This window comes from Enhydra lutris, unplaced genomic scaffold (assembly GCF_002288905.1).
Source record: "Enhydra lutris kenyoni isolate GAN:26980312 unplaced genomic scaffold, ASM228890v2 scaffoldscaffold10, whole genome shotgun sequence".
NCBI lineage: Eukaryota > Metazoa > Chordata > Mammalia > Carnivora > Mustelidae > Enhydra > Enhydra lutris.
Genome location: NW_019154094.1, coordinates 3838882 through 3861500, shown reverse-complemented (window position 1 = coordinate 3861500; position 22619 = coordinate 3838882). Strand labels below are relative to the sequence as shown.

At 53.8% G+C, this 22619-nt stretch overlaps 1 protein-coding gene across 1 annotated transcript; it reads left to right on the top strand.

Moving 5' to 3' along the window:
- The first annotated feature begins 5954 nt into the window (after positions 1 to 5954).
- LOC111144004 (ATPase 13A1) lies at positions 5955 to 22222 on the top strand. The gene is made up of 26 exons (XM_022498061.1): positions 5955 to 6335; positions 8503 to 8592; positions 8700 to 8890; positions 10561 to 10633; positions 10859 to 11014; positions 11142 to 11211; positions 11292 to 11398; positions 11918 to 12047; positions 12176 to 12231; positions 12782 to 12908; positions 12985 to 13122; positions 13202 to 13322; positions 13671 to 13828; positions 14235 to 14410; positions 14481 to 14591; positions 15590 to 15715; positions 16544 to 16652; positions 18131 to 18330; positions 18417 to 18513; positions 19694 to 19854; positions 19927 to 20041; positions 20132 to 20328; positions 21140 to 21282; positions 21478 to 21589; positions 21673 to 21816; positions 21902 to 22222. Exons 1-26 carry the CDS (start codon positions 5955 to 5957, stop codon positions 22010 to 22012), a joined length of 3600 nt encoding a protein of 1199 aa, XP_022353769.1. The 3' UTR covers positions 22013 to 22222.
- The last annotated feature ends 397 nt before the right edge of the window (positions 22223 to 22619 follow it).

The window sequence follows — 22619 nt, the reverse complement described above, 5'->3', positions numbered from 1 at the left end:
CTATGACCCAGCAATTGCACTACTGGGTATTTACCCTAAAGATACAAACGTAGTGATCCGAAGGGGCACGTGCACCCGAATGTTTATAGCAGCAATGTCTACAATAGCCAAACTATGGAAAGAACCTAGAGGTTGAAAGAACCTAGATGATGAATGTATCCATTCATCAACAGATGAATGGATAAAGAAGATGTGGTATATATACACAATGGAATACTATGCAGCCATTAAAAGAAATGAAATCTTGCCATTTGCGACGACGTGGATGGAACTAGAGGGTATCATGCTTAGCGAAATAAGTCAATTGGAGAAAGAAAACTATCATATGATCTCCCTGATATGAGGAAGTGGAGATGCAACATGGGGGGTTAAGGGGGTAGGAGAAAAATAAAAAAAACAAGATGGGATTGGAAGGGAGACAAACCATAAGTGACTCTTAATCTCACAAAACAAACTGAGGGTTGCTGGGGGGAGGGGGGTTGGGAGAAGGGGGGTGGGGTTATGGACATTGGGGAGGGTATGTGCTATGGTGAGTGCTGTGAAGTGTGTAAACCTGGCGATTCACAGACCTGTACCCCTGGGGATAAAAGTATATGTTTATTTTTTTTTAAAGTTTTTAAAGGTCTAAAAAAAAATCCTAAATTCTATTTTTAAAAAAGCTAAAACAAATTCAAGAAAGTTTTAAAATACAAAATCAGTATACTAAATCCAGTTGCATTTCTATACACCAACAACAAACTATCTGAAAAAAGAAATAAAGACAACATCTACAATAGCATTGAAGACTCTAAAATACCTGGGGATGAATGTAACCAAGGAAGTGAAAGATATCTGCATTGAAAACTAGATTTATGAAATTGAAGTCACAGAAAAATGGAAAGATAGCCCATGTTCATGGATCAGAAAATTAATATTGTTAAAATGTCTATACTTCCCAAAGCCATCTAGAGATTCAATGCAAAATCTATCAGAATTGCAATGCCATTTTCCACAGAAGTAGGAAAACGATCTTAAAAGTAGTGTGGAACTGCAAAGGTCCTTGGATAGCCAAAGCAATCCTAAAACAGGCCTAAGCAGAAGACATCACACTTCCTGGTTTCAAATTATATTACAAAGTGATAGTAATCAAGACAGTATGATACTGGTATAAAAACAAACAAATAGACCAATGGAGGAGTGCCTGGGTGGTTCAGTCGGTTAAGCATCTGCCTTCAGCTCATGTCATGATCTCAGGGTCCTGGGATCAAGCCCCATCTCAGGCTCCCAGCTCAGCAGTAAGTCCGCTTCTCCCTCTCCCTCTCCCCCCACCCACCAAATAAAAAAGCTCTTTGAGGAAAAAAAAAAAAAAAAAAAAAGAACCGGTGGATCAGAAACAGCCCAGAAATAAACCCTCACATATACAGTCAGCTAATATTTGTCAAGGCAGCCAAGAATACTCAAGAGGAAAAGTCTCTTCAATAAATGGTGCTGGGACCAAATGGATAACCACTTGGAAAAGAATAAAGTTGGACCCCTGTCTTATACCACTCACAAAAATTAGTTCAAAATGGAGTAATGATTTAACAAGACCTGAAACCATAAAGATCTCAGAAGAACACATAGGAAATAATTTCCTCAACATTGGTCTTGGCCATGATATTTTGGTTATGACACCAAGAGCACAATCAACAACAGCAAAAATGAACAAAATGAACATTATACCAAACCAAAATGCACAGCAAAATGCACAGCAAAAGAAATAACAAAATGAAAAGGCAATCCGTGGAATGTGAGGAAATATTTGCAAAACACACACACACACACACACACACACACACACGGTTAATATCCAACATATATAAAGAACTCATACAACTCAAAAGCAAATATATCCAATTAGAAAATGGGCAGAAAACTTGAATGGACATTTTACCAAATAAGACATACAAATGGCCAACAGATGCTCAACATCACTAATCATCAGGGAAGTGCAAATCAAAACCACACTGAGATATCACATCACACCTGTTAGAATAACTATTATGAAAAATACATAAGATAACAAATGCTGGCAAGGGTGTGGAGAAAATGGAACCCCTGTACACTGTAGGTGGGAATTGTGAGTTGACACACCCACTATGGAAAACTGTATGAAGGCTCATCAAAAAAAATTGAAAACAGAACAATCAGCAATCCCATTTCTGGGTATATATCCAAAGGAAATGAATCCACTCTCTCAAAGAAATAGCCACACCCATGTTAATTGCTGCATTTTTCACAATAGCCAAGACATGGAAACAACCTAAGTGTCCATCAACAAATAAATGGATAAAGAAAATGTGATACATACGATGAACTAAAATGTGAGATTATTCATATTTATGTATGTATGTATTAGATATGTATGTATTAGAATATTAGTCATAAAGAAGAAGGAAATCCTGCCTTTTGTGGCAACATGGATGGACCTTTAGACCTTGAGGGCATTATGCTAGGTGAGATAAGTCGGGCAGATAACAACTACTGTATGATCTCACTTACCTGTGGAATCTAAAAACATGAACTGGAGAGAGTAGAATGGTGGTTGCCAGGGGCTGAGTGGTGGAGATAACGTTGGTCAGAGTACAAACTTTCAGCTACAAGATGAATAAGTTCTGGGTATCTAATGTACAGCCTAGTGACTATAATTAACAATATTGTATACTTGAAAATTGCTATGAGTAGAGCTTTAATGTTCTTACCATAAGTACAACAGCAAGAAAGTGGTGAGGTAAAGTGGTGTTTACTAACCATATTGTGGTAAGCAAGTCAAATATATACATCTATCAATCACATTATACACCTTAAATGTACACAATGCTACATGTCTATTTCTCAAAACTGAAAATTAGAAGTCACCGTGTAGTCATTAATAAACAATCTGCACAGAGATGTTTATAGCAGCTTTATTCATAACTCAAAACTCAGAAGAACCAAGATGTACATGAATGGATAAACTGGTGTACATCCAGATAATGGAATATTATGCAGCATTAAGAAGAAATGAGATATCGGGGCACCTGGGTGGCTCAGTGGGTTAAAGCCTCTGCCTTCGGCTCAGGTCATGGTCCCGGGGTCCTGGGATCAAGCTCCGCATCAGGCTCTCTGCTCATCTGGGAGCCAGCTTCCTCCTCTCTGCCTGCCTCTCTGCCTACTTGTGACCTCTGTCAAATAAAGTCTTAAAAAAAAAAGAAATACGAGGTATCAAGCCATAAGAGGGTAAGGAGGATCCATAAATTCATATTACTAACCATAAATTCATATTACTAAGCGGAAGGCAATCTGAAAAGGGTACATACTGTGTGATTCCAATTATATGATATTCTGGAAAAGGCAAAACTATGGAGACACTAAAAAGATCAGTGGTTCCCAGGAGTTGAAGGGAGGAGGGATGAATAGGCTGATCACAGGGAACTTGTCCGGCAGTGAAACTACCCTGTATGATACTATAATGATGGATACATTCAATCTGTATTTGTCTAAACCCATAAAATATACAATACCAAGAGCAAACCCTAAGGTGAACTATACGCAATGGGTTTATTTAGTAACAATTGTGAGAGATGTTAGGTTGCTGTGTATGTATGCTGGCAGGGGATGTATAGGAAATTGCTGTACCCTTCTCTCAATTTTGCCTGACCCTAAAACTGCTCTAATAAAATAAAGTTGGTTTTTTTTTTTAAGTTGGCCTGCCATAAGATCACAGTTTCAAAGTGTGACAAGAAGAAGTACTCTAATTTGGAAGTGCATTGAAGACTAGAACGGAGAAAACAATTATAGTAAAGCAGAAATTTACTTGCTGTTTCTCCAAAACACTTTGATGATCTTTGAAGAGGCCATAGGAGTCCAAAGAGGGATGAAACAACTGCCCATAAATATTCGTACAGAAAAAGAAAGACTAATTTTTTGAAATAAGATTGCTTCGGAATTCAAAACGTTGGGACACCTGGGTGCTCAGTGGGTTAAAGCCTCTGCCTTCGGCTCAGATCATGATCCCAGGGTCCTGGAATCGAGCCCCACATCGGGCTCTCTGCTCAGCAGGGAGCCTGCTTTCCCTACCCTCTCTCTGCCTGCCTCTCTGACTACTTGTGATCTCTGTCAAATAAAAAATTTAAAAATCTTAAAAAAAAAAAAGAATTCAAAACGTCATCAGAAATGGATGGTCCAATTAAACAGGATATTCTGTTTCTTTCTGAATAAAGAAACTTTGGAATCTTTGATTTCATAATTTCAAATTACCTAGTTGTTTAAAAACAATTCTCCCTGAGAAAAATAGGTTTATCATAACATTCAGTGTGCTCTAAAATGTTCAAAAATAATGAACATTTTGGACATAGACATAATGGACACTTTGGACATAGATAGCATATGATTAGTTTACATATACAAAGACCGGATTGACCAATAGCTGGTCTGCCAAAAACAAACAAAACCCCTCCTATTTTGGAGACCTTGAAACTAATCCATACAAGTCAAAACACCTAATAAGTAAAATCCATGCTGAAAGGCTTTAGTTGAGACAATTATTTAGCTTGATATCACATAGGACGACACCAAGAATCACAGTAACTGTGAGCTTGATAAGCGCAGGGAAACAAATCAGTGATATCATCTTTGACTGAGTTTTATCATTATATAAAACAAAAGGCTATCCTAAAGATTGCAGTCCATTCAGGTTAAGTATTACTGGAAAATAAAACTTTATTAAAGAATAAAAATATCCTACTGTGTAATGGGACAGAAAGAAACGTCGTGACTTTTATTAAATATAAAATATTGACTAAGTCCTACTGCATTATGTTCTCCCTTTACAAAGTCTTACACTTATGCATCAAGAACATGCTACAATTAACCTATAAGATATGAACATCCGATAAGGAGTTTAAAAAGTCGTTCAAACTGCTATATGAGGACAAAAAAGCATGAAAGTGTTGCTATACATTTTTCTCAAGCGATGTTTTCTCTCTTTTTTTTAAGATTTTATTTATTTATCAGAGAGAGAGAAGGAGTGAGAGCGAGCACAGGCAGACAGAATGGCAGGTAGAGGCAGAGGGAGAAGCAGGCTCCCTGCCAAGCAAGGAGCCCGATGTGGGACTCGATCCCAGGATGCTGGGATCATGACCTGAGCTGAAGGCAGCTGCTTAACCAACTGAGCCACCCAGGCGTCCCGCAAGCGATGTTTCCTCTTAGTAGTACGACTAAATACTACTGATTGCCACTGTTAATGATTCCTATTGTGGTTTTGTTCATACAATAGCATTTCTGTAACAGGAAAGTATCACAGAATACATGTGATTTCAAATAAACACCCATTTTTCATATTTTTATGTTAAAATAACTTTGTGTGTGAGTGTAATCATTATCACTCGACCGCTCTTCTCAGCCGTGTTGGCTCTGTAAGCCCGTCAGCGCCAGTCCTGCCCAGGACCCCGAAGGAGGGGCCTCTCCCGCGGGGAAACCGTCCCGGGACCCCTGCCCCTAACAAGTCCCGCCCCTTCGGCCTGTCCCGGCCTCGCCCCCAGAACCCCAGCGCTTCTAAAATTGACCCCGCCTCCGCAGTGTTCAGGCTCCGCCCCTGACAATCCAAACTGGTCAGTGCCGGGGTAGTCCCCGACAAGGGCTCCCCTCTTCCGGTTCAGGTGTCAAGGTGGAGCCCAGCCCGCCTCGCCTCGCCTTTTCCGGTCTCAGTCCGGCGTGGCAGGGCCAGCAGGCAGCTTTAGCCCTTTCAAGACTCTGTCATGGCCGCGCCCTGCCTCTCCTTCCGGCCTCAGCCTGTCATGGCGGCGCCTTGAGTAACAACTTCTAACCCTAACTCCTAACGATTGCCGGCTCTTCCTACCCTCCGGCTGCCATGGCGGCGCCCGGGACTCACCGGAAGTACAACTTCGGAAGTGAGGCGGTGCTTCTGCCCGGAAGCGAGCGCGGCGCTGGGAAAGATGGCGGCGGCTGCGGCGGCGGGCAACGCTGTGCCTTGCGGGGCCCGGCCCGGCGGGCAGCCCAAGCCCGGGCCGCAGCCGCGCACCCTCCTCGCCGCTGGCCCGGCGCTCATAGCGAGCGGCGACGAGCTGGTCGCAGCCGTGTGGCCGTACCGGCGGCTGGCGCTGCTGCGGCGCCTCACGGTGCTGCCGTTCGCAGGACTGCTCTACCCCGCCTGGCTAGGCGCCGCGGCTGCCGGCTGCTGGGGTTGGGGCAGCAGCTGGGTGCAAATCCCTGAAGCCGCGCTGCTCGTGCTCGCCACCATCTGCCTCGCGCACGCGCTCACCGTCCTCTCGGGGCATTGGTCCGTGCACGCGCACTGCGCGCTCACCTGCACCCCGGTAAGTGCGGGCACGAGCCCGACCCCCGCCTGGGTCGGGCCTTGCGGCGGGTCCGAGTCACGACGTTCCTGTCGGTCCGCACCCCATCCCGGGCTTCCCGTTTGCTGGGCCTGAGTCCCCAACGGTGCCCTCTGGGTGGCTAAATCGTGGCCCCGCTACTGACTTACTGTGCGACCCTGACACAGGTTACTTCCCTTCCTTGGAATACCTCCCTGGTGTGGTCTTTAGATTCGATAGGGTAATACCTATAAAAAGCTCAGTGTAGGCTCCGGCATAGTCGCTCTTTGGTTTGGCTTGTTAATGCTAGCTGGCTTGTTATTGCTACCATACTAGAGAGTACTAGGTGGTTTTTTCTAGAAATGGTGTGTCCTTATCTTGGTTTTCAAAGTGTGAGGCTAGACCTGCGGGGTGAGTTTCCCTATCTGTGGAGCTTGGTTTGAGAACTCTGTTGTCCATTGCTTAGAGGCTCTTGAAATGCACTTGGATTGCAGCATTTAAGAGTAGCAGGAACATTTTGTCAGCAGATGACAACTGCTTGGAGCCTCTTCCTATCTGCCTCCAAGATGATGGTGGTGACAGTGAGGACTTCTGTTGGAATACAACAGCCTGGTAGCACTTCTGACCCTTAACCCCAAGATCTGGATAGGGAGAGCTGCCCTGGGTCAGCAGTTACTGTTGGTGACTGCACCACTGCCCTCTGGGCCTGCCTCAGTTGACACTGGCATATTTGGGGCCATCTAGGGACACCAAGGTCCCGCACACCATGTGTGCGGTGCTGAAAAAAGAGGGAAAGGGAAGAGCCTGAAGGGCTGCAGAAAGAGACGGGAGGCCCCTGTCTTTGACTCCAAACATGGACTGAATCCTTTCTCTTCTGAGAAAATGGTTTTCCCAACAAGCCTTATCCCAGGGGAGGGGCTCAGACTTACAGGTAGCTTCAGGTCAGCACAATGAAAGACTCCAGTGAGGGACCAGAAAATTCAGAGAAGTTGGAGGGAGCGTGACACCACCCCACACTTCCAACAGTCTTTTGACCTACAGCTAAAAAGCGTGTTAAATTCTTCCAGGGATGGAGGACAAGGAGGAGCTAAATGACCACAGGGTGAGGATGGGCACATCTGGGTTTGCATCAGAGAGCTCAGACAGGGGTGCTTCTCTTTCGGTTTCACTTTCCCCTTGTGTAAAAGGAGAACCGTCATACCCACTCGCCTTGCCACTCTGAGAAGCAGCAAAAAACTGCCAAGTGCTTGGTATGGTGGTGGCCCCGTGTAGCACTTTGCCCTTTCTTCCCCCCACGGTGTTACCAGCGTTTAAGTCTTTGTCGTTCTTTTCTGCCCACCCAGAGGCCCGTGGACTCCCCAGGGGGCAGGGCCTTTCTCCTTTCTCCTGAGAGTTACCCTTTGGCACCTTGCGCTGGAAGCACACACACCACAGGGGCTAGTGGCCGGTGCAGCAGCAGTGAGATGGGGGCAGCCCAGGCTTGAGGGCGCACTACCTGACTCTCATCCAGCGACTCTAGGTCGTAGGTGCTGAGGAAACAGCAGTGAACAAACAGACAAAATCCCTTGCCTTCATGGTGCTGGTGGGAGAGGTAGGGCCCGCGCTCAGCTGCTGCTGCTGCTAAAAAGAGGAAAACCTGGGCAGAGCAGAGGAACATTGTGAGGGCCCTTCGTGTGGAGCCTCCTCCCGGGGTGGGGGTTGGGGGGGGGTCTCCTGAGAAGGTGACATTTGAGCCAAGGCCTGGAGCTGACTGTGTGACCCCATGTTTCAGGCAGAGAAAATGGCTCGTGCCAAGGCTTGAGCCTCCTTGTCCCTCGTCACTTCGGGACATGAAATGAGTAGTTGAGAGAGGAGATGCAGAGCAGCAGCAGGCCAGTGGGCTGTGACTGGGCGTGGGCCACGTGGTTTGAGGGTGCAGGTCATGCAGGGGACATTCTTCCTGTTTGAGTTCGGCAGGGCCCCAGGCACTGGGTGCTGTCCGTCACTGAGATTTTATGATAGGAGACCAGACATGTGGTGAGGTTGTGTCATTGTCTCAGCGACAGACTGCAGAGTGGACAGGCCAGAGCCCGGAGCTGGTGTGCTTGCAAACTCCCCAGGGGGGGGGCTGGGTGGGCTATGGAGCTGGGGGATGGAGAAGGGCTCAGCTGTAGCTCTTTGCCTCTCATAGGAGTACGACCCCAGCAAAGCAACCTTCGTGAAGGTGGTGCCGACCCCCAACAATGGCTCCACTGAACTTGTGGCCCTGCACCGGGATGAGGTAGGGACCAGCTGCTCAGCATGGGGCTTGGGTGGGACTCGCAGGCAATGATGGACGGACACCCCCAGGTGTGGGCCTTCTGCCATAGACAGCGCCTCCTCCCACAGGGCGAAGACGGACAAGAGGTGCTGTCCTTTGAATTCCAGAAGATCAAGTATTCCTACGACGCCCTGGAGAAGAAACGCTTCCTCCCTGTGGCCTTTCCCGTGGGGAATGCCTTCTCGTACTACCAGAGCAATAGAGGGTTCCAGGAGGACTCAGAGATCCGTGCAGCTGAGAAGAAGTTTGGGAGCAACAAGTGAGTCCTGGTGTCCCCATGCATGGTGACAGGGCTCGTCCTCTGCCCATGGTCACAGCGTGGATGCCTGGCCAAGCCAGTGGCTCCTTTCCCACTTCTGCCCTGCCGCACTCCTGAGTCCTGGTGCCTGGGAAAAGGGGAAATGGGTTGGAGGGGTCCAGAGTACATGCCAGGTGAGGATGACGGCTACCTTTTGAGAAATGTGCTCTAGTCGTGTCTTCCCTGGACTTTCCTGCTGACAGGGACCCTGATGGGCTCTCCAGCAGGAACACATGCGGCTCTTCATGGGAGCCTAGCCCAGAGAGACTGTTGATCCTCGTTTTGTAATTATTGTAGGATTTCTCTTTGGTTCTAAATTTTTCTTTTAAGTGTCAGTTGTCACCGTGCTCCTCATACTCCTCCCAGCACTTTGGGAAGAGTGTTAAAAGGAGTTGTCGTTGATCACCATAGCTCTCCTCGGTACCAGGTGTGATGGCAGATGCCCTGTACACGCTCCCTCCCTTTAATCCACAAAACCACCAGTGCCCACATGTGACTGGGAGGGGGCAGAGCTGGGCTTCAGACCCCCTTGTTCATCATCAGAGCCCCTGGCCCTGCAACCATGATAAGGCCTCCACCTGAAAACCCTCAGAACTTTTAGGGAATTCTTCCCCGACTCAATGTCTTTTTAAAAATTACAGCTGTATTATCATAAGTAGCGATGTAATGGGAAGTTTTGTTTTTTTTTTTTTTAAGGATTTTATTTATTTGACAGACAAAGATCACAAGTAGGCAGAGAGGCAGGCAGAGAGAGCAGGGGAAGCGGGCTCCCCGCCAAGCAGAACCTGATGCGGGGCTCAATCCCAAGACCCTGGGATCATGACCTGAGCTGAAGGCAGAGGTTTTAACCCACTGAGCCACCCAGGCACCCCGTAATGGGAAGATTTATAAGAAGTTTTTACCTGTCCTCCCTGCCTGACCCCTGGGATGCCCCCTTTCCCACCTTCCCGACTCATGCAAAGTCACCCAAATAACACACAGTGGGGCCTGGTGGTGGTTTTTTGTTCTTATTACAGCGGTTGCTTTTTCTCACACCCTATACCTGGGACGTGTCTCCAAGGGCAGGGCAAGGTGGCCCTGGTTGACCTGGCTGGTCCCCTGGCCAGGCTGGGCCACCACACAACAGTGCCACAGAACACACCTTTAGGCCCTGCTTCTCAAATCCTGGGACTTTTATGAAGGGAGTTTCAGGAAAATTTTAGCTCCAGAACTCCCTGCTCCGACTCGGGGTGGGGCTCAAGCCTCAGAAGACTCAGCAGTGCCCAGCTGCCGGGCCTTCTTTGTGGCAGCTTCAGGGCTCCCGTGCCACAGTCAGGTACTCCTTCTCTGCCTGCCTTCTTACCCAACCTGATGACAGGTTCTTACACTAGCCCTGCTTGGGTGGGTGGCTGCCTGAACAGCCTGTCTGTTGCTACTTCGGAAGCTTCACCTGGGTTCTGCGGAGGCAGGCTGCCAGCAGTTAGCAAGCTGGCCCCAGCGCTTCGGGGACAAGGAGAGCCGTAGTCGAGTAGAATGTGCCTTCTGGCTTCTCATTTCCCGGGGAGGCTTGCAGTGCCCCGGGTGGGGGGTGTCCAGGTAGGGCCTCTGAGGCCTCATACCTGAACAGGATGTGGGGGTCTGGTCTCTTGTAGGGCTGAGATGGTGGTGCCTGACTTCTCGGAGTTGTTCAAAGAGAGAGCCACAGCACCCTTCTTTGTGTTCCAGGTAAAGCAACAGCTTGGAGCCTCTTCCACCCCTTTCTTCCTCTTCCTTGGGGCTTTCACAGCCCAAGCAGTCTCCGTCTCCAGCCCTGAAATTCTCTGTGTCCTCATGGGTCTGAGCCCCCGGGTGGAACGGCCCTTGGTGTGCCTTCCCAGCCTCCACAGGTATCTCTGTGTGCTCCCGTGGATGGCCAGGCGGGGGTGTAGACACAGAGGCTGTGTCCTGCAGGTGTTTTGCGTGGGGCTCTGGTGTCTGGACGAGTACTGGTACTACAGTGTCTTCACGCTTTCCATGCTGGTGGCCTTCGAGGCCTCCCTGGTGCAGCAGCAGATGCGCAACATGTCAGAGATCCGGAAGATGGGCAACAAGCCCCACCTGATCCAGGTGTGGCCGGCGGGGAGACGGGGGGGCGGAGACACCTGTCAGTCTTGGGGTGGCCACAGCGCGAAGGAGGCACCTGCGTCATGCGCACTGTGGTACCCAGAGCTGACGGGCCCTCACCTCTGCCCAGGTCTACCGGAGCCGGAAGTGGAGGCCCATCGCCAGCGATGAGATTGTCCCCGGAGACATCGTCTCCATCGGTGAGGCGCACTTCTGGTCTGTCCCGGTGGGAGTCCTTTCTCTCAGCTCCTCACGCCGACGTTCCTATCCCTTCCCGCAGGTCGCTCCCCACAGGAGAACCTAGTGCCGTGTGATGTGCTGCTGCTGCGGGGCCGCTGCATCGTGGACGAGGCCATGCTTACCGGGGAGTCAGTGCCACAGATGAAGGTGCGGGGTGGGGCATGGGGGTCCAGTCTACCCAGGTGTGCCATTGGCCCGTTGGTGGGGGAGGCAGAGGGCTGGTGGCTGGGCCACCATCCTGCCCAGGCGTGGATAGAGGAGGGATGGAGCCCTGGCCTACGAGGCTAGAATAGGAGGAGGAGAAGCAGTAAGTGGAAGCCGCCAGATTTCCTGGTGGTCTTGCCCCCTGGAGGAGGGAGAGCTGGGTGAGAAGAGGAAAGGAGGTGAGAGAGGCTGAGATTGTCAGGGCTTGTCCAGGGGAGGGACCAGAGACGTCCAACTGAGGTGGGCAGAGGGAAGCCAGGAGCGCACAGATTCTCAGGCCAATTGCCAGATCATGAGGATTTGATACTAACATGCAGGTGGAGACAAGACAAGGCGGGCTGCCGGGTCAGATACGCTGCATTAGGCCAGGAGCCCTGCGAGGGTCGGAGTGACTCTTGCGAGACTGGGGCCAGAGAAGGGGGCTGCGGCGGGAGCACCCTCGCCATCCTCTTTCCTCCTTAGGAGCCCATCGAAGACCTTAACCCTGACCGGGTGTTGGACCTGCAGGCTGACTCCCGGCTCCACGTCATCTTTGGGGGCACCAAGGTGGTGCAGCACATCCCCCCGCAGAAGGCCACCACAGGCCTGAAGCGTAGGTGCCTTGGGGGGTCTGGGGTGTCCTGGCCCCGCCACCCCCATCCCCAGCCACCCCATCTGCTTGGCTGTGAGGGAGTAGAGATGTACAGACACACATGATTCTGGTCTTGTTTGTCTCTGCAGCTGTCGACAACGGGTGTGTGGCCTACGTTCTCAGGACCGGATTCAACACATCCCAGGTGTGGACCCTTGTCTGGCTCTGGGGAGGGTTGGCCCCAGGGTGGGTGGCAGACTGTTGAGATGGTGGCTCTTTCAGACCCCAGAACATCCCTGCCACAGACTTATTCTGACACCAGGTACCAGCCTGGGGCCAGGGTGTGGACATGAGCCCTGCACCAGGCTCACTGTCCTCTGCTGGGGTTCTAGTGCGGAGCACACACAGCAGACAGGCTATTGCCATACACACTGGGGTCATGGTCAGAGTCACGCCCGTAAACTCTTCACTAAAGTGTGATGCGGGCTGCCTCGTAGAGGTGATTGGCTAGATCTCTTTCTGGAAGACTCAGTCCCCTATCTCAGCCACTTTTTTCCCTAACCCCCAATTTCGGGCCACTGGTCTCTGTAGCCTTTAGCTGAGCGGCAGCCACCAACCTAGTTGTGTGGTCCCCTGTGTCATGGCTGCAGGACTCAACAGGTGGGCCCAGGCAGAGGGAGAATCTGGCCCTGGTGCTCTCGGGTGCAGGAGGCCAACCCCCGCCAGGAAAGGCCTCTAATCCTCTCGCTCTCTAGGGCAAGCTGCTGCGCACCATCCTCTTCGGAGTCAAGAGGGTGACTGCAAACAACCTGGAGACCTTCATTTTCATCCTCTTCCTCCTGGTCTTTGCCATTGCAGCAGCTGCCTACGTGTGGATTGAAGGTACGTGCTGGGGCCCCTCCCCTGTTGGTGGGCCCCGCCCCCACGGCCCCCAGGCTGGCAGGCCCCTTCTCTGCAGGCACCAAGGACCCTAGCCGGAACCGCTACAAGCTGTTTCTGGAATGCACGCTGATCCTCACCTCGGTCGTGCCGCCTGAGCTGCCCATCGAGTTGTCTCTGGCTGTCAACACTTCCCTCATTGCCCTGGCCAAGCTGTGTGAGTGCTTGGGACGCAGTTGGGGTGCTGAGTGGGCTGGGGCCTGGCAGAACCCCTGACCCTGGCTCCCCATTTCCAGACATGTACTGCACGGAACCTTTCCGGATCCCATTCGCTGGCAAGGTAGAGGTGTGCTGCTTCGACAAGACAGGGACCCTGACTAGCGACAGCCTGGTCGTCCGTGGGGTGGCTGGGCTCAGGTGAGTATGGGTGGCCTGGGCCTCTTGCCTAGCAGGTGGCTTTCTAGGATCTTAAGGGACAGAGAACACCTGCTTGGAGCTCTCACCATGTACACAGAAGTCTGATTGGAGGTGGGGGGCTCCCCTGTATTCCTCAGTGTGACAGCAGTGTGGTGGCTCGGCTCCATCCCAGGCAGCCATATGATCTCTAGGACATCCATGAGATGGGCATAGGTGTCACGAGGACCAAGACTGTGCATCTCTCTCAGCCCCTGCAATGACTGGCATAGAGTGGGGGCCCATCCCTCATCCTGGCCTGCAATTCCCAGGGGTCGCTCTGCTCCATAACCAGCTGTTCCCTCTTTACAGAGACGGGAAGGAGGTCACTCCTGTGTCCAACATCCCTGTAGAAACGCACCGTGCTTTGGCCTCATGCCACTCCCTCATGCAGCTGGACGATGGCACCCTTGTGGGTGACCCACTCGAGAAGGCTATGCTGACAGCTGTGGACTGGACTCTGACCAAAGGTGAGGGGCTGGAGCTTCGGGCCCAGCTGGGATGAACGGCCAGCCATAATACCCCCAGGAAGATGTACTGTACCCCTCAGAGACACCCATGTGTCCAACACAGGGGCAGGCAGGCCCACAATTCTGATGGTCCCTTAGGTGGGTGGGCACAGGCTCACGTCTGACCTGAGACAGTCCACCTCTTGGGAGTAGAACCTTCCCCACCCTGCCAGAAGCCATGGGCAGGGTCCTTTGGGAACAGTTCTGACCCTTCCTGGAACGAGGAGCACCCCCCACATCTCTCCATACCCTGTAGGGTCTGGGTCTGGGGGTCGGGTGGGGGAAGAGAGGGGCGGAAAGGGAAGGCGGGGGCTTGGCTGCCTCTTTGGAGCGAAGGCCCTCAGGATTCGTACTTATTTGTTTCCAGATGAGAAAGTATTCCCCCGAAGTATTAAAACTCAGGGGCTGAAAATTCACCAGCGCTTTCATTTTGCCAGTGCCCTAAAGCGAATGTCCGTGCTCGCCTCCTATGAGAAGCTAGGCTCCACTGATCTCTGCTACATCGCGGCTGTGAAGGGGGCCCCCGAAACCCTGCACTCCATGGTGAGCCAGCCCCGGCCCTGGGGGAAGGGGGGCGCGGGGCGGTCGGTGACATCCCCTGCGTTCCCTGCAGTTCGCCCAGTGCCCACCTGACTACCACCATATCCACACGGAGATTTCCCGGGAAGGAGCCCGAGTCCTGGCGCTGGGGTACAAGGAGCTGGGGCACCTCACCCACCAGCAGGTAAGGGCCCAGGCTTCCTACCTGTTGGCCCCTTGTCCATGCAGCCTTCTGTTTCCTGCAGCCTCACCATGAGCAGGCAGGATTCTGTCTTCCTCCTTCTGGGCCTCTCCCTTGGCAGGCCCTGAGTGGCACTCAGCCCCGACTCCCTTCTCTGCTACGTGCCCTGCCCCTTATGGGGCCCCATCCTATCCTGGCTCTTAAGGCCACTCCCTTTAGAGCACAGTTGGACCCCACCTCCCTCCGGCCTCTTACCCCACACCCTTGGGTCCTCACACCTCCCCAGGGATCATCAGGAGGCACCTTGGATTCCTTTCTCCAGCCCAGTCTGTCCCTGCCCTGCCCAGCCACCCCGTTACCACATGGTAGTGGGGTGGCTCCAGCTCTGTCACACCCCATGTCCTGTCGGTTATCAGCCCTCCTCCCACCTCCGCCATCAGTACTGCTTTCTCTGCTTCCCCCTTATCTCTCATCCAGTCCACTTCTACCTGATGACTGAGATATCCTTCCAGAATGCACAACAGGCCCTGCCCTCAGAACCAGCCTGCTCGGTGCCACTCCCTGAGCTGGTCTGCCCTATTTCCGTTTTCATTTCTTGTGGCAGTTAATGTTCTGATTTTTGTGACTTTCTTTATTATACATCTTTTCTGGTAGAAGGCAAGCTCTGTGAGGGCAAGAGTTTGGGGTTTCTGGTATGAGATTCCAGGTGAGCATGTGCTCAGTGAAAAATAAAAAAGGGTTTGACTTTACTGTCTTGAAAGCTGAGTTACACAGGCTCGTGCCCTGCTGTTGCGCACAGCAGGGAGTAAAGGCCCTGTGGTGGGGGGACCACGCAGCACTGCCGAGGCTCCGTGGGTCCAGGGTGCCTGGCGTCCTCCCCACTTCTCACCTAACCCTCAGATGTTCCTCCTGTAAGGATGGGCCTGTCTTGACCTCCCCCCACCGCAGCTCAGAAGTGGAGCAAAGATGGGTCATGAGGGTACCCCTGTGTCCCTACACAGGCCCGGGAGATCAAACGGGAGGCCCTGGAGTGCAACCTCAAGTTCGTCGGCTTCATCGTGGTCTCCTGCCCGCTCAAGGCTGACTCTAAGGCTGTGATCCGTGAGATTCAAAATGCATCCCACCGGGTACAGCTGCTGGACCCCTCCCCACTGGGCCCCAAGGGTGTGTGGGCAGGTGGGTGGGTCTTGGCTCCTTCTTCCAGAGAGGATGATATGGTAGCAGAGGACAGTTCCTCCCTCAGTGGGGCAGGTCTCAGTAGCAAGGGTGTCTTTCTTGAATTTTGGCCGAGCGCCATCATGGCTCCGGTGCTGATGCTGTCCCGCATCTGAGGATTCTTTGGGACCTCGCCTGTGCCCACCCTTCTCAAGTTGCTTCCTTGGCCCCCAGCATCCCTGGGAGGTGAGGGCGATTCCCCCACTGCACCCCATCCCAGAGAGGAAGCGCTGGGCCGGGACAGGGAATGTGGAGGCAACTCGAGGACAGGCCACATCCATCTGTCCTGTGGTTTCTGTTTTCTAGTTTGGGACTCAGGATGCAGTTTAGGCTGTGGGAGGTGAATGAGCAGTGTTAGAGGTGGTGACATGAGTAGCCCCCACCTGGCCCTCAGCCATCACAGCCCATCTTCCCGTCCCCAGGCTCTCCATGAAAAAGCTGGAGCATCCTTCCCTCACTTCCTGGGGCAGCTTCCAAGCCAAGAGGGTCCACGGCAATGGCTGGTTCTTAGCCTATATTACAAAGAAAGGCTGTGGGTGTTCTCAGTCACATATACGTGTATCCATTTGCATAAAATGCTACCAGGTTGGGGTGGATTGTGGCCCCTGGAAGCCCATTCTGCATCGGAGCCAACACCTCTTTCTGTGGCTCTCTTCAGGGGGGCCTCAGCTACCAGGTCTCCAGGCTGGAGCTCTGACCTGCTGGGCCCTGCCCCCATTGAGCCTCTGTCCTCTCCGCAGGTGGTCATGATCACCGGTGATAACCCGCTCACTGCCTGCCACGTGGCCCAGGAGCTGCACTTCATTGAAAAGGCACAGACACTGATCCTGCAGCCTCCCACAGAGAAAGGTGAGGTACCGTGGGGCTGTAGGCTGGGGGGAACCTGAACCCAAGAACAGCCCCTGTCTGGTGGCCCGCCGGCATCTCAGGCCTGAGCGAAAACACCCAGTGTCATCCGGAACCTGTGACCCCAGCCTGTGGAACACAGCCACGCCTTGTCAGCACGCTCGGACCCAGGGCCCGAGGAGCTCCACACCTGCATGCCCAGCAGCGTGTGGGCCATCACTGGGTTTGGGATCAGGGACGACTGACGACCGGAGTGCTTGGTTGTCATCAGACCAGGCCGTGTTTCCTATCCTCATGCCTGCTGTGGGCCTGGCACGCTGCCTGTGCGAGGTGAGGGCTCCCCTCCTTAGCACAGGGATGCTGGCATTCTTGCTCGGCATGGCCAGACCCCAGGCAGAGGGCTTGGTATGTGTGACTGTGTTGATCTCTCTGCCCCATATGGGAGGCCTTATCATCCCTGTATCACGGAGGAGGAAACGGAACAGGTGTGCTGTTGGGGCCCCCACTTTATAGACAGGGAGATAGAAGTAAACTCACCCTACCTCAGTCACTCAAGTGACACTGTGACTAAGGATTTGAACCCAGATGTCCCGACCCCAGAGCTCACGGCTCTGGTCACTTCTGAGTACCCAAACTGGCTGCAAATGGTGGCCCAGAGTAGAGCCTACTGAAGGGCAAAGACAGCCCCAGCACCTCCCAACTAGTGGAGTGTGGAGTCTGTCAGATGCCGATGGATGGTGCCTGGCTGGAGAGCCACACAGACTGCAGGTCAGAGGAGGGTGCTAGCTTCTGGAACGATGCCAGGTTCTAGAATTTTCCAGCCCTTCTAGTCTGCACTGTTGGTCCCAGATCTCTCTCATCTCTGTCTCGGCTCCAGGCACTAAACTCTTGCGGAGCCTGGAGATTGTAGACAGGTGGCCCCGAGGTGGTTAGCAGGACCACCGATTGGCAGCTGAAGCTGCTCAGCAAAATGGCCACAGCAGAAGCCAGGTGGAGATTGGTTTCCCTCCTGGCCAAGACTGCCCGGATGAGCCACATAGTGCCGGAAGGCGTCCCTCAGTCCTGCTTTAAGCTCAGCGTCCGTCCATCTAGAAAGAGGAAGTGGCTGGCAAGCAGGGTCTGGCCTCAAGGAAGTGACTCAGGGGGCCCTGGCCCCGGAGGAGCAGGGTTTCAGGCAGGCCCCAGGCTCAGGGGTGCCTTGCCCCTGAGGTTAGGCCGTCTGGGTTTGAATCTGACCATCGTCTGGTCTCAGGCCAGTGGCCTAGGCTCTGGGTTCTCGAATCCTTTATAGCAGAAGGTTCTGTGAACGTCAGGGGTTCCTGGGGTCTAGGGTGCAGGTGTGGACAGGGATTGCTAGGGCTAAAGAGGGGTGAGGGCCAAGAGGATACTTCAGAGAGATGAGACTGGGGCGGCTTAGGTGGGGTCCACGTGAGGGGGACTTGCTGAACACCTCTCTCTGACCCTGGGCTCTGGCCCTGCAGGCCGACCCTGCGAGTGGCGCTCCATCGATGGCAGTGTCGTGCTGCCCCTGGCCAAGGGCTCCCCAAAGGCGCTGGCCCTGGAGCATGCGCTGTGCCTCACGGGCGATGGCCTGGCCCACTTGCAGGCCGAGGATCCCCAGCAGCTGCTTCGCCTCATCCCCCACGTGCAGGTGTTCGCCCGTGTGGCCCCCAAGCAGAAGGTGTGTACAGAGGAGGCAGTGGGGGAGGCAGGCAGTGCCCTGGGGACGGCGCACAGCCCTCACTCAGCCTGTCTCTGCGCATGTAGGAGTTCGTCATCACCAGCCTGAAGGAGCTGGGCTACGTGACCCTCATGTGTGGCGACGGCACCAATGATGTGGGTGCCCTGAAGCACGCTGATGTGGGTGAGTCCCACGAGCTGATGGACTGTCCCTTCCATCACTGTTCTGCCCACGCGGGCTTGGTGTCAGAGATGCGTCACCGAGGGAGTTCTTTGAGGAGGCAGTGAGGGCATGGGGCAGGCGCCAGTGGGACTGGGGATCTGAGGAGCTGTAGGCCTGGAAGGCACACTGGTATCTGAGCAGCAGTGCAGGGGTATGGGCGTGGCGGGCACCTGGGCTTCTGGGAGCATCGGGAGCCAGCGAGGCTCCAGGGGCAGACACAGCTGGGTTCAGGCCTCCTGGCCTTGTGTGGGGACCAGTTGGGGGGCTGAGGCCAGAGACCAGGGAGAGCTGGGACAAGTGAGGATGCACAAATGGGAGCTGAGGCATTTGCCAGTCCTCCATAGCCTTGGTTAGCTGTCAACAGAATGAGGTCAGCAGGTTGGTATTTACAGACCAACCTGACCGTATGTGGTGGCTCAGTCTGTTAAGCATCCAGCTCTTGACGGTGGCTCAGGTCATGATCTCGGGGTTGTGAGATCAAGGCCCGTGTCAGGCTTGGGATGGAGCCTGCTTGAGATTCTTTCTCCCTCTGCACCTCCCCTCCCTCCACCCCTCACCCCACCCCTGTTCACATGCACACTCTTGTGGGGACACACACACACACACACACACTCTTTTCCTCTTAAAAAAAAAAAGAAATCTATCTGATGTACTTAATAGCGTTTTCCAAGTCCTTAACTGGTTTATTAATTGACAAATACGTCCTAGAATATGATCCTTGGCAGTAGACATGGAAATCAGCATGCGTGCATGTGTGTGTGTGTGTGTTTGTGTGAGAGAGAGAGAGAGAGCGCGCGCGCGCACAAACGGGAGCAACAAGCAGAGGGAGGAGAAGCAGACACCCTGGTGAACAAGGAGCCCAGTATGGGGCTCGATCCCAGGACCCTGAGATCATGACCTGAGCCGAAAGCAGAGGCTTAACCCACTGAGCCACCCAGATGGCCCTGGAAATCAGTTGGGTGTATTTGGGTTTTGCTTTCCAAATGCAGAAAGTAAGGTAGATGCTCTCTGAGGCACTCTGTGGGGAAATCAGCTGCAATGGGGAGGTTTGGCTCCTGTGAGCAGACATCTCAGCACAGGGCCAGCAAGCCTGGGGTGACAGGCCCCTCTAGGTCCAGACACACTCACATACCTCCCCTAGGTGTGGCGCTCCTTGCCAACGCCCCTGAGCGAGTTGTTGAGCGGCGCCGACGGCCCCGAGACAGTCCTGTCCTCAGTAGCAGCGGCGGCCGGGCCCCGTCCAGGGCAGCCAAGCAGAGGTCAGGGCTCCCGCCCCCCGAGGAGCAGTTGGCCTCTCAGCGGGTGAGTCACAGGAGGTGGGGGTTACTGGCCCCCTTTGGTGGCCAGGTCTCACCCCTGCTGCCTGTGCCGCAGGACCGCCTGAGCCAGGTGCTGCGGGAACTCGAGGATGAGAGCACGCCCATCGTGAAGCTGGGGGATGCCAGCATCGCTGCCCCTTTCACCTCTAAACTCTCCTCCATCCAGTGCAGTGAGTCCCCCCACCCCGGTCCCTCCCCCAGGCCCATCCTGATGTGCCCCCACGCCCACACCTTCCTCCCCTCCCATGCCCCCGCTGCAGTCTGCCACGTGATCAAGCAGGGCCGCTGCACACTGGTGACCACGCTGCAGATGTTCAAGATCCTGGCACTCAATGCCCTCATCTTGGCCTATAGCCAGAGTGTTCTCTACCTGGAGGGTGTCAAGTTCAGTGACTTCCAGGCCACGCTGCAGGGGCTGCTGCTGGCCGGCTGCTTCCTCTTCATCTCCCGCTCCAAGGTGGGCTGAGGCACAGGCAAAGCAGGGGTTCCCTCCCCAGACCAAGAATACCCTCTGCCTCTTTGGGCCGGCTAGGGAAGACGGTTAAAGGCACCACCACGTGTCACCCGTTTGTCTTCCCAGCCATCCTCAGGGTGGGAATTGTAATCCCGCATGTTACAGATGGGGATCAGGGGACAGGCCAGGTGCACGCCGAAGCTCCCCAGAATGACACGACTTGGCCCCCAGCACTGTCCACCAGCTGGGGCCTCAGGTGGGCTACACAGAGCCTACAGGCAGATAGGACAGATGGGGAGATGATTATCAAGACCACTCAGAAAGCATTCAGTGTCAGTGGAAATACAAAGTGGGTCACAGGCTACAGGGGTCAGCCTCGGGATCATTCAGGGGAGCCTTTGTGATGCCCGAAGAGCTAGGTAAATTTCTAGGAAGGAGGCAGAAAGGGCATAGATAGGGGTGGGCTGATGCAAGAAGCATGCAGGGGCTGGAGGAGGTGGGAGGTGGGTTGTGTTAACCATGAACACCCACTGGGTCCCAGGGAGGGCTTTGGTTTGTTCTAGAACAAGGGGAGGGGGATGGATTTTAAGCACCCTGTGGCTGCTGTGTGGAGTGTAGGTCTTCAGTGAGGGTGTGGTGGGATCCCAGCTAAGGGGCTGGGGAACCAGCAGGGCCCTGGGGTCTGGTGCTGACTTGTAACCTCCAGGATTTGGTGACTGCTCTCTACATGAGTCTGGCTAGGAGGCTGGGAGTGGCAGGTGGGTAGGCCCAGGGTGAGCCTGGACCCTGAGCCGCCCCCACCCTGCCACTGCAGCCCCTCAAGACTCTCTCCCGAGAGCGGCCTCTGCCCAACATTTTCAACCTGTACACTGTCCTCACGGTCGTGCTCCAGTTCTGTGTGCACTTCCTGAGTCTTGTCTACCTGTACAGCGAGGCCCAGGCCCGGAGTCCTGAGAAGTGAGTGCTGTCCTGGCCCAGGCCTTGGGGTGGGGCAGGGTGCTCCTAGGGGCGGCAGTGTCCCGATGGTGGTGGGTACAGGAAGGCGAGCACGCAGATGTGGCCTGACCGGAGGGGTCGGCCAGGCTGAGACCTGGCTTTGTGCAGGGATGGTGCGGGTCAGAGAGTGACCCTGTCCCCTCTGTGTTGCTGCAGGCAGGAGCAGTTTGTGGACCTGTACAAGGAGTTTGAGCCGAGCCTGGTCAACAGCACCGTGTACATCATGGCTATGGCCATGCAGATGGCCACCTTTGCCATCAACTACAAAGTGAGGCCCCGCCCCTGGCGAGTTCGCCCTGCCCACTTTTGGGTGCCTATAGCACATGACTGTCCATCTGTCTTTCCCCACAGGGTCCACCGTTCATGGAGAGCCTGCCGGAGAACAGGCCCCTAGTGTGGAGCCTGGCTGTGTCACTCCTGGCAATCGTGGGCCTGCTGCTTGGCTCCTCGCCTGACTTCAACAGTCAGTTTGGCCTCGTGGACATCCCTGTGGAGGTGAGTGGCCCCGTGGGTGTGGCCCCAGGGCTCAACCTGGGCCTGTCCGCGGGCACCCAGCTCACCAGTGCTCTTTACCCCGCAGTTCAAGCTGGTCATCGCCCAGGTCCTGCTTCTGGACTTCTGCCTGGCGCTCCTGGCCGACCGTGTCCTGCAGTTCTTCCTGGGGACCCCGAAGCTGAAAGTGCCTTCCTGAGATGGCAGTGCTGGCACTTGCTGCCTGTGTTAGTGCCGCCGGGCAGGAGCCCCAAGAGGGAACACTGCCCCCATGGTGAGGTGGGCCCGGCCTTGCCACCAGGACAGACCAGAGCTGGGACCGCCCCACAGCCACCTGAAGGCCTGGCTGGCAGAATCAGCCCTGATCCGGCCCCTTTGGTAAATAAAGCCGCATCCACCATTTTAAGAAGCCCTGCCTCCACCTGTGTCTGCACTACTGGAGGGGTTGCGGTCCTGGCCCCCTCCCTGGGAGCCACGAGGTCATTAACAACAACCCCTGCCGTCCGGATATTCAGTGCTTAGATGGGCTGAGCTCCAACCCCAGAGGGTTGTGATATTTCCTAATTTGACAAGCGCCTCCCTACATCTGTGGTGTTTCAGCTTCATCTTCTCTTCTCTTAGGCACTGGTGGAAAGTTTTAGGATCAGTGGCATTTTCTTCTCTTCAGTAATATGTGAAATAACAGCACTCCTTCCTCTCACGTGTGTTAGATGTGAGGAAGTTCAGTTCAAATTGTTGCAGATGCTACTACCTCTGGTCACGTTTGCCCGGAGGGCACCATTCATCATCTGTCCGCCCAGCTTTGC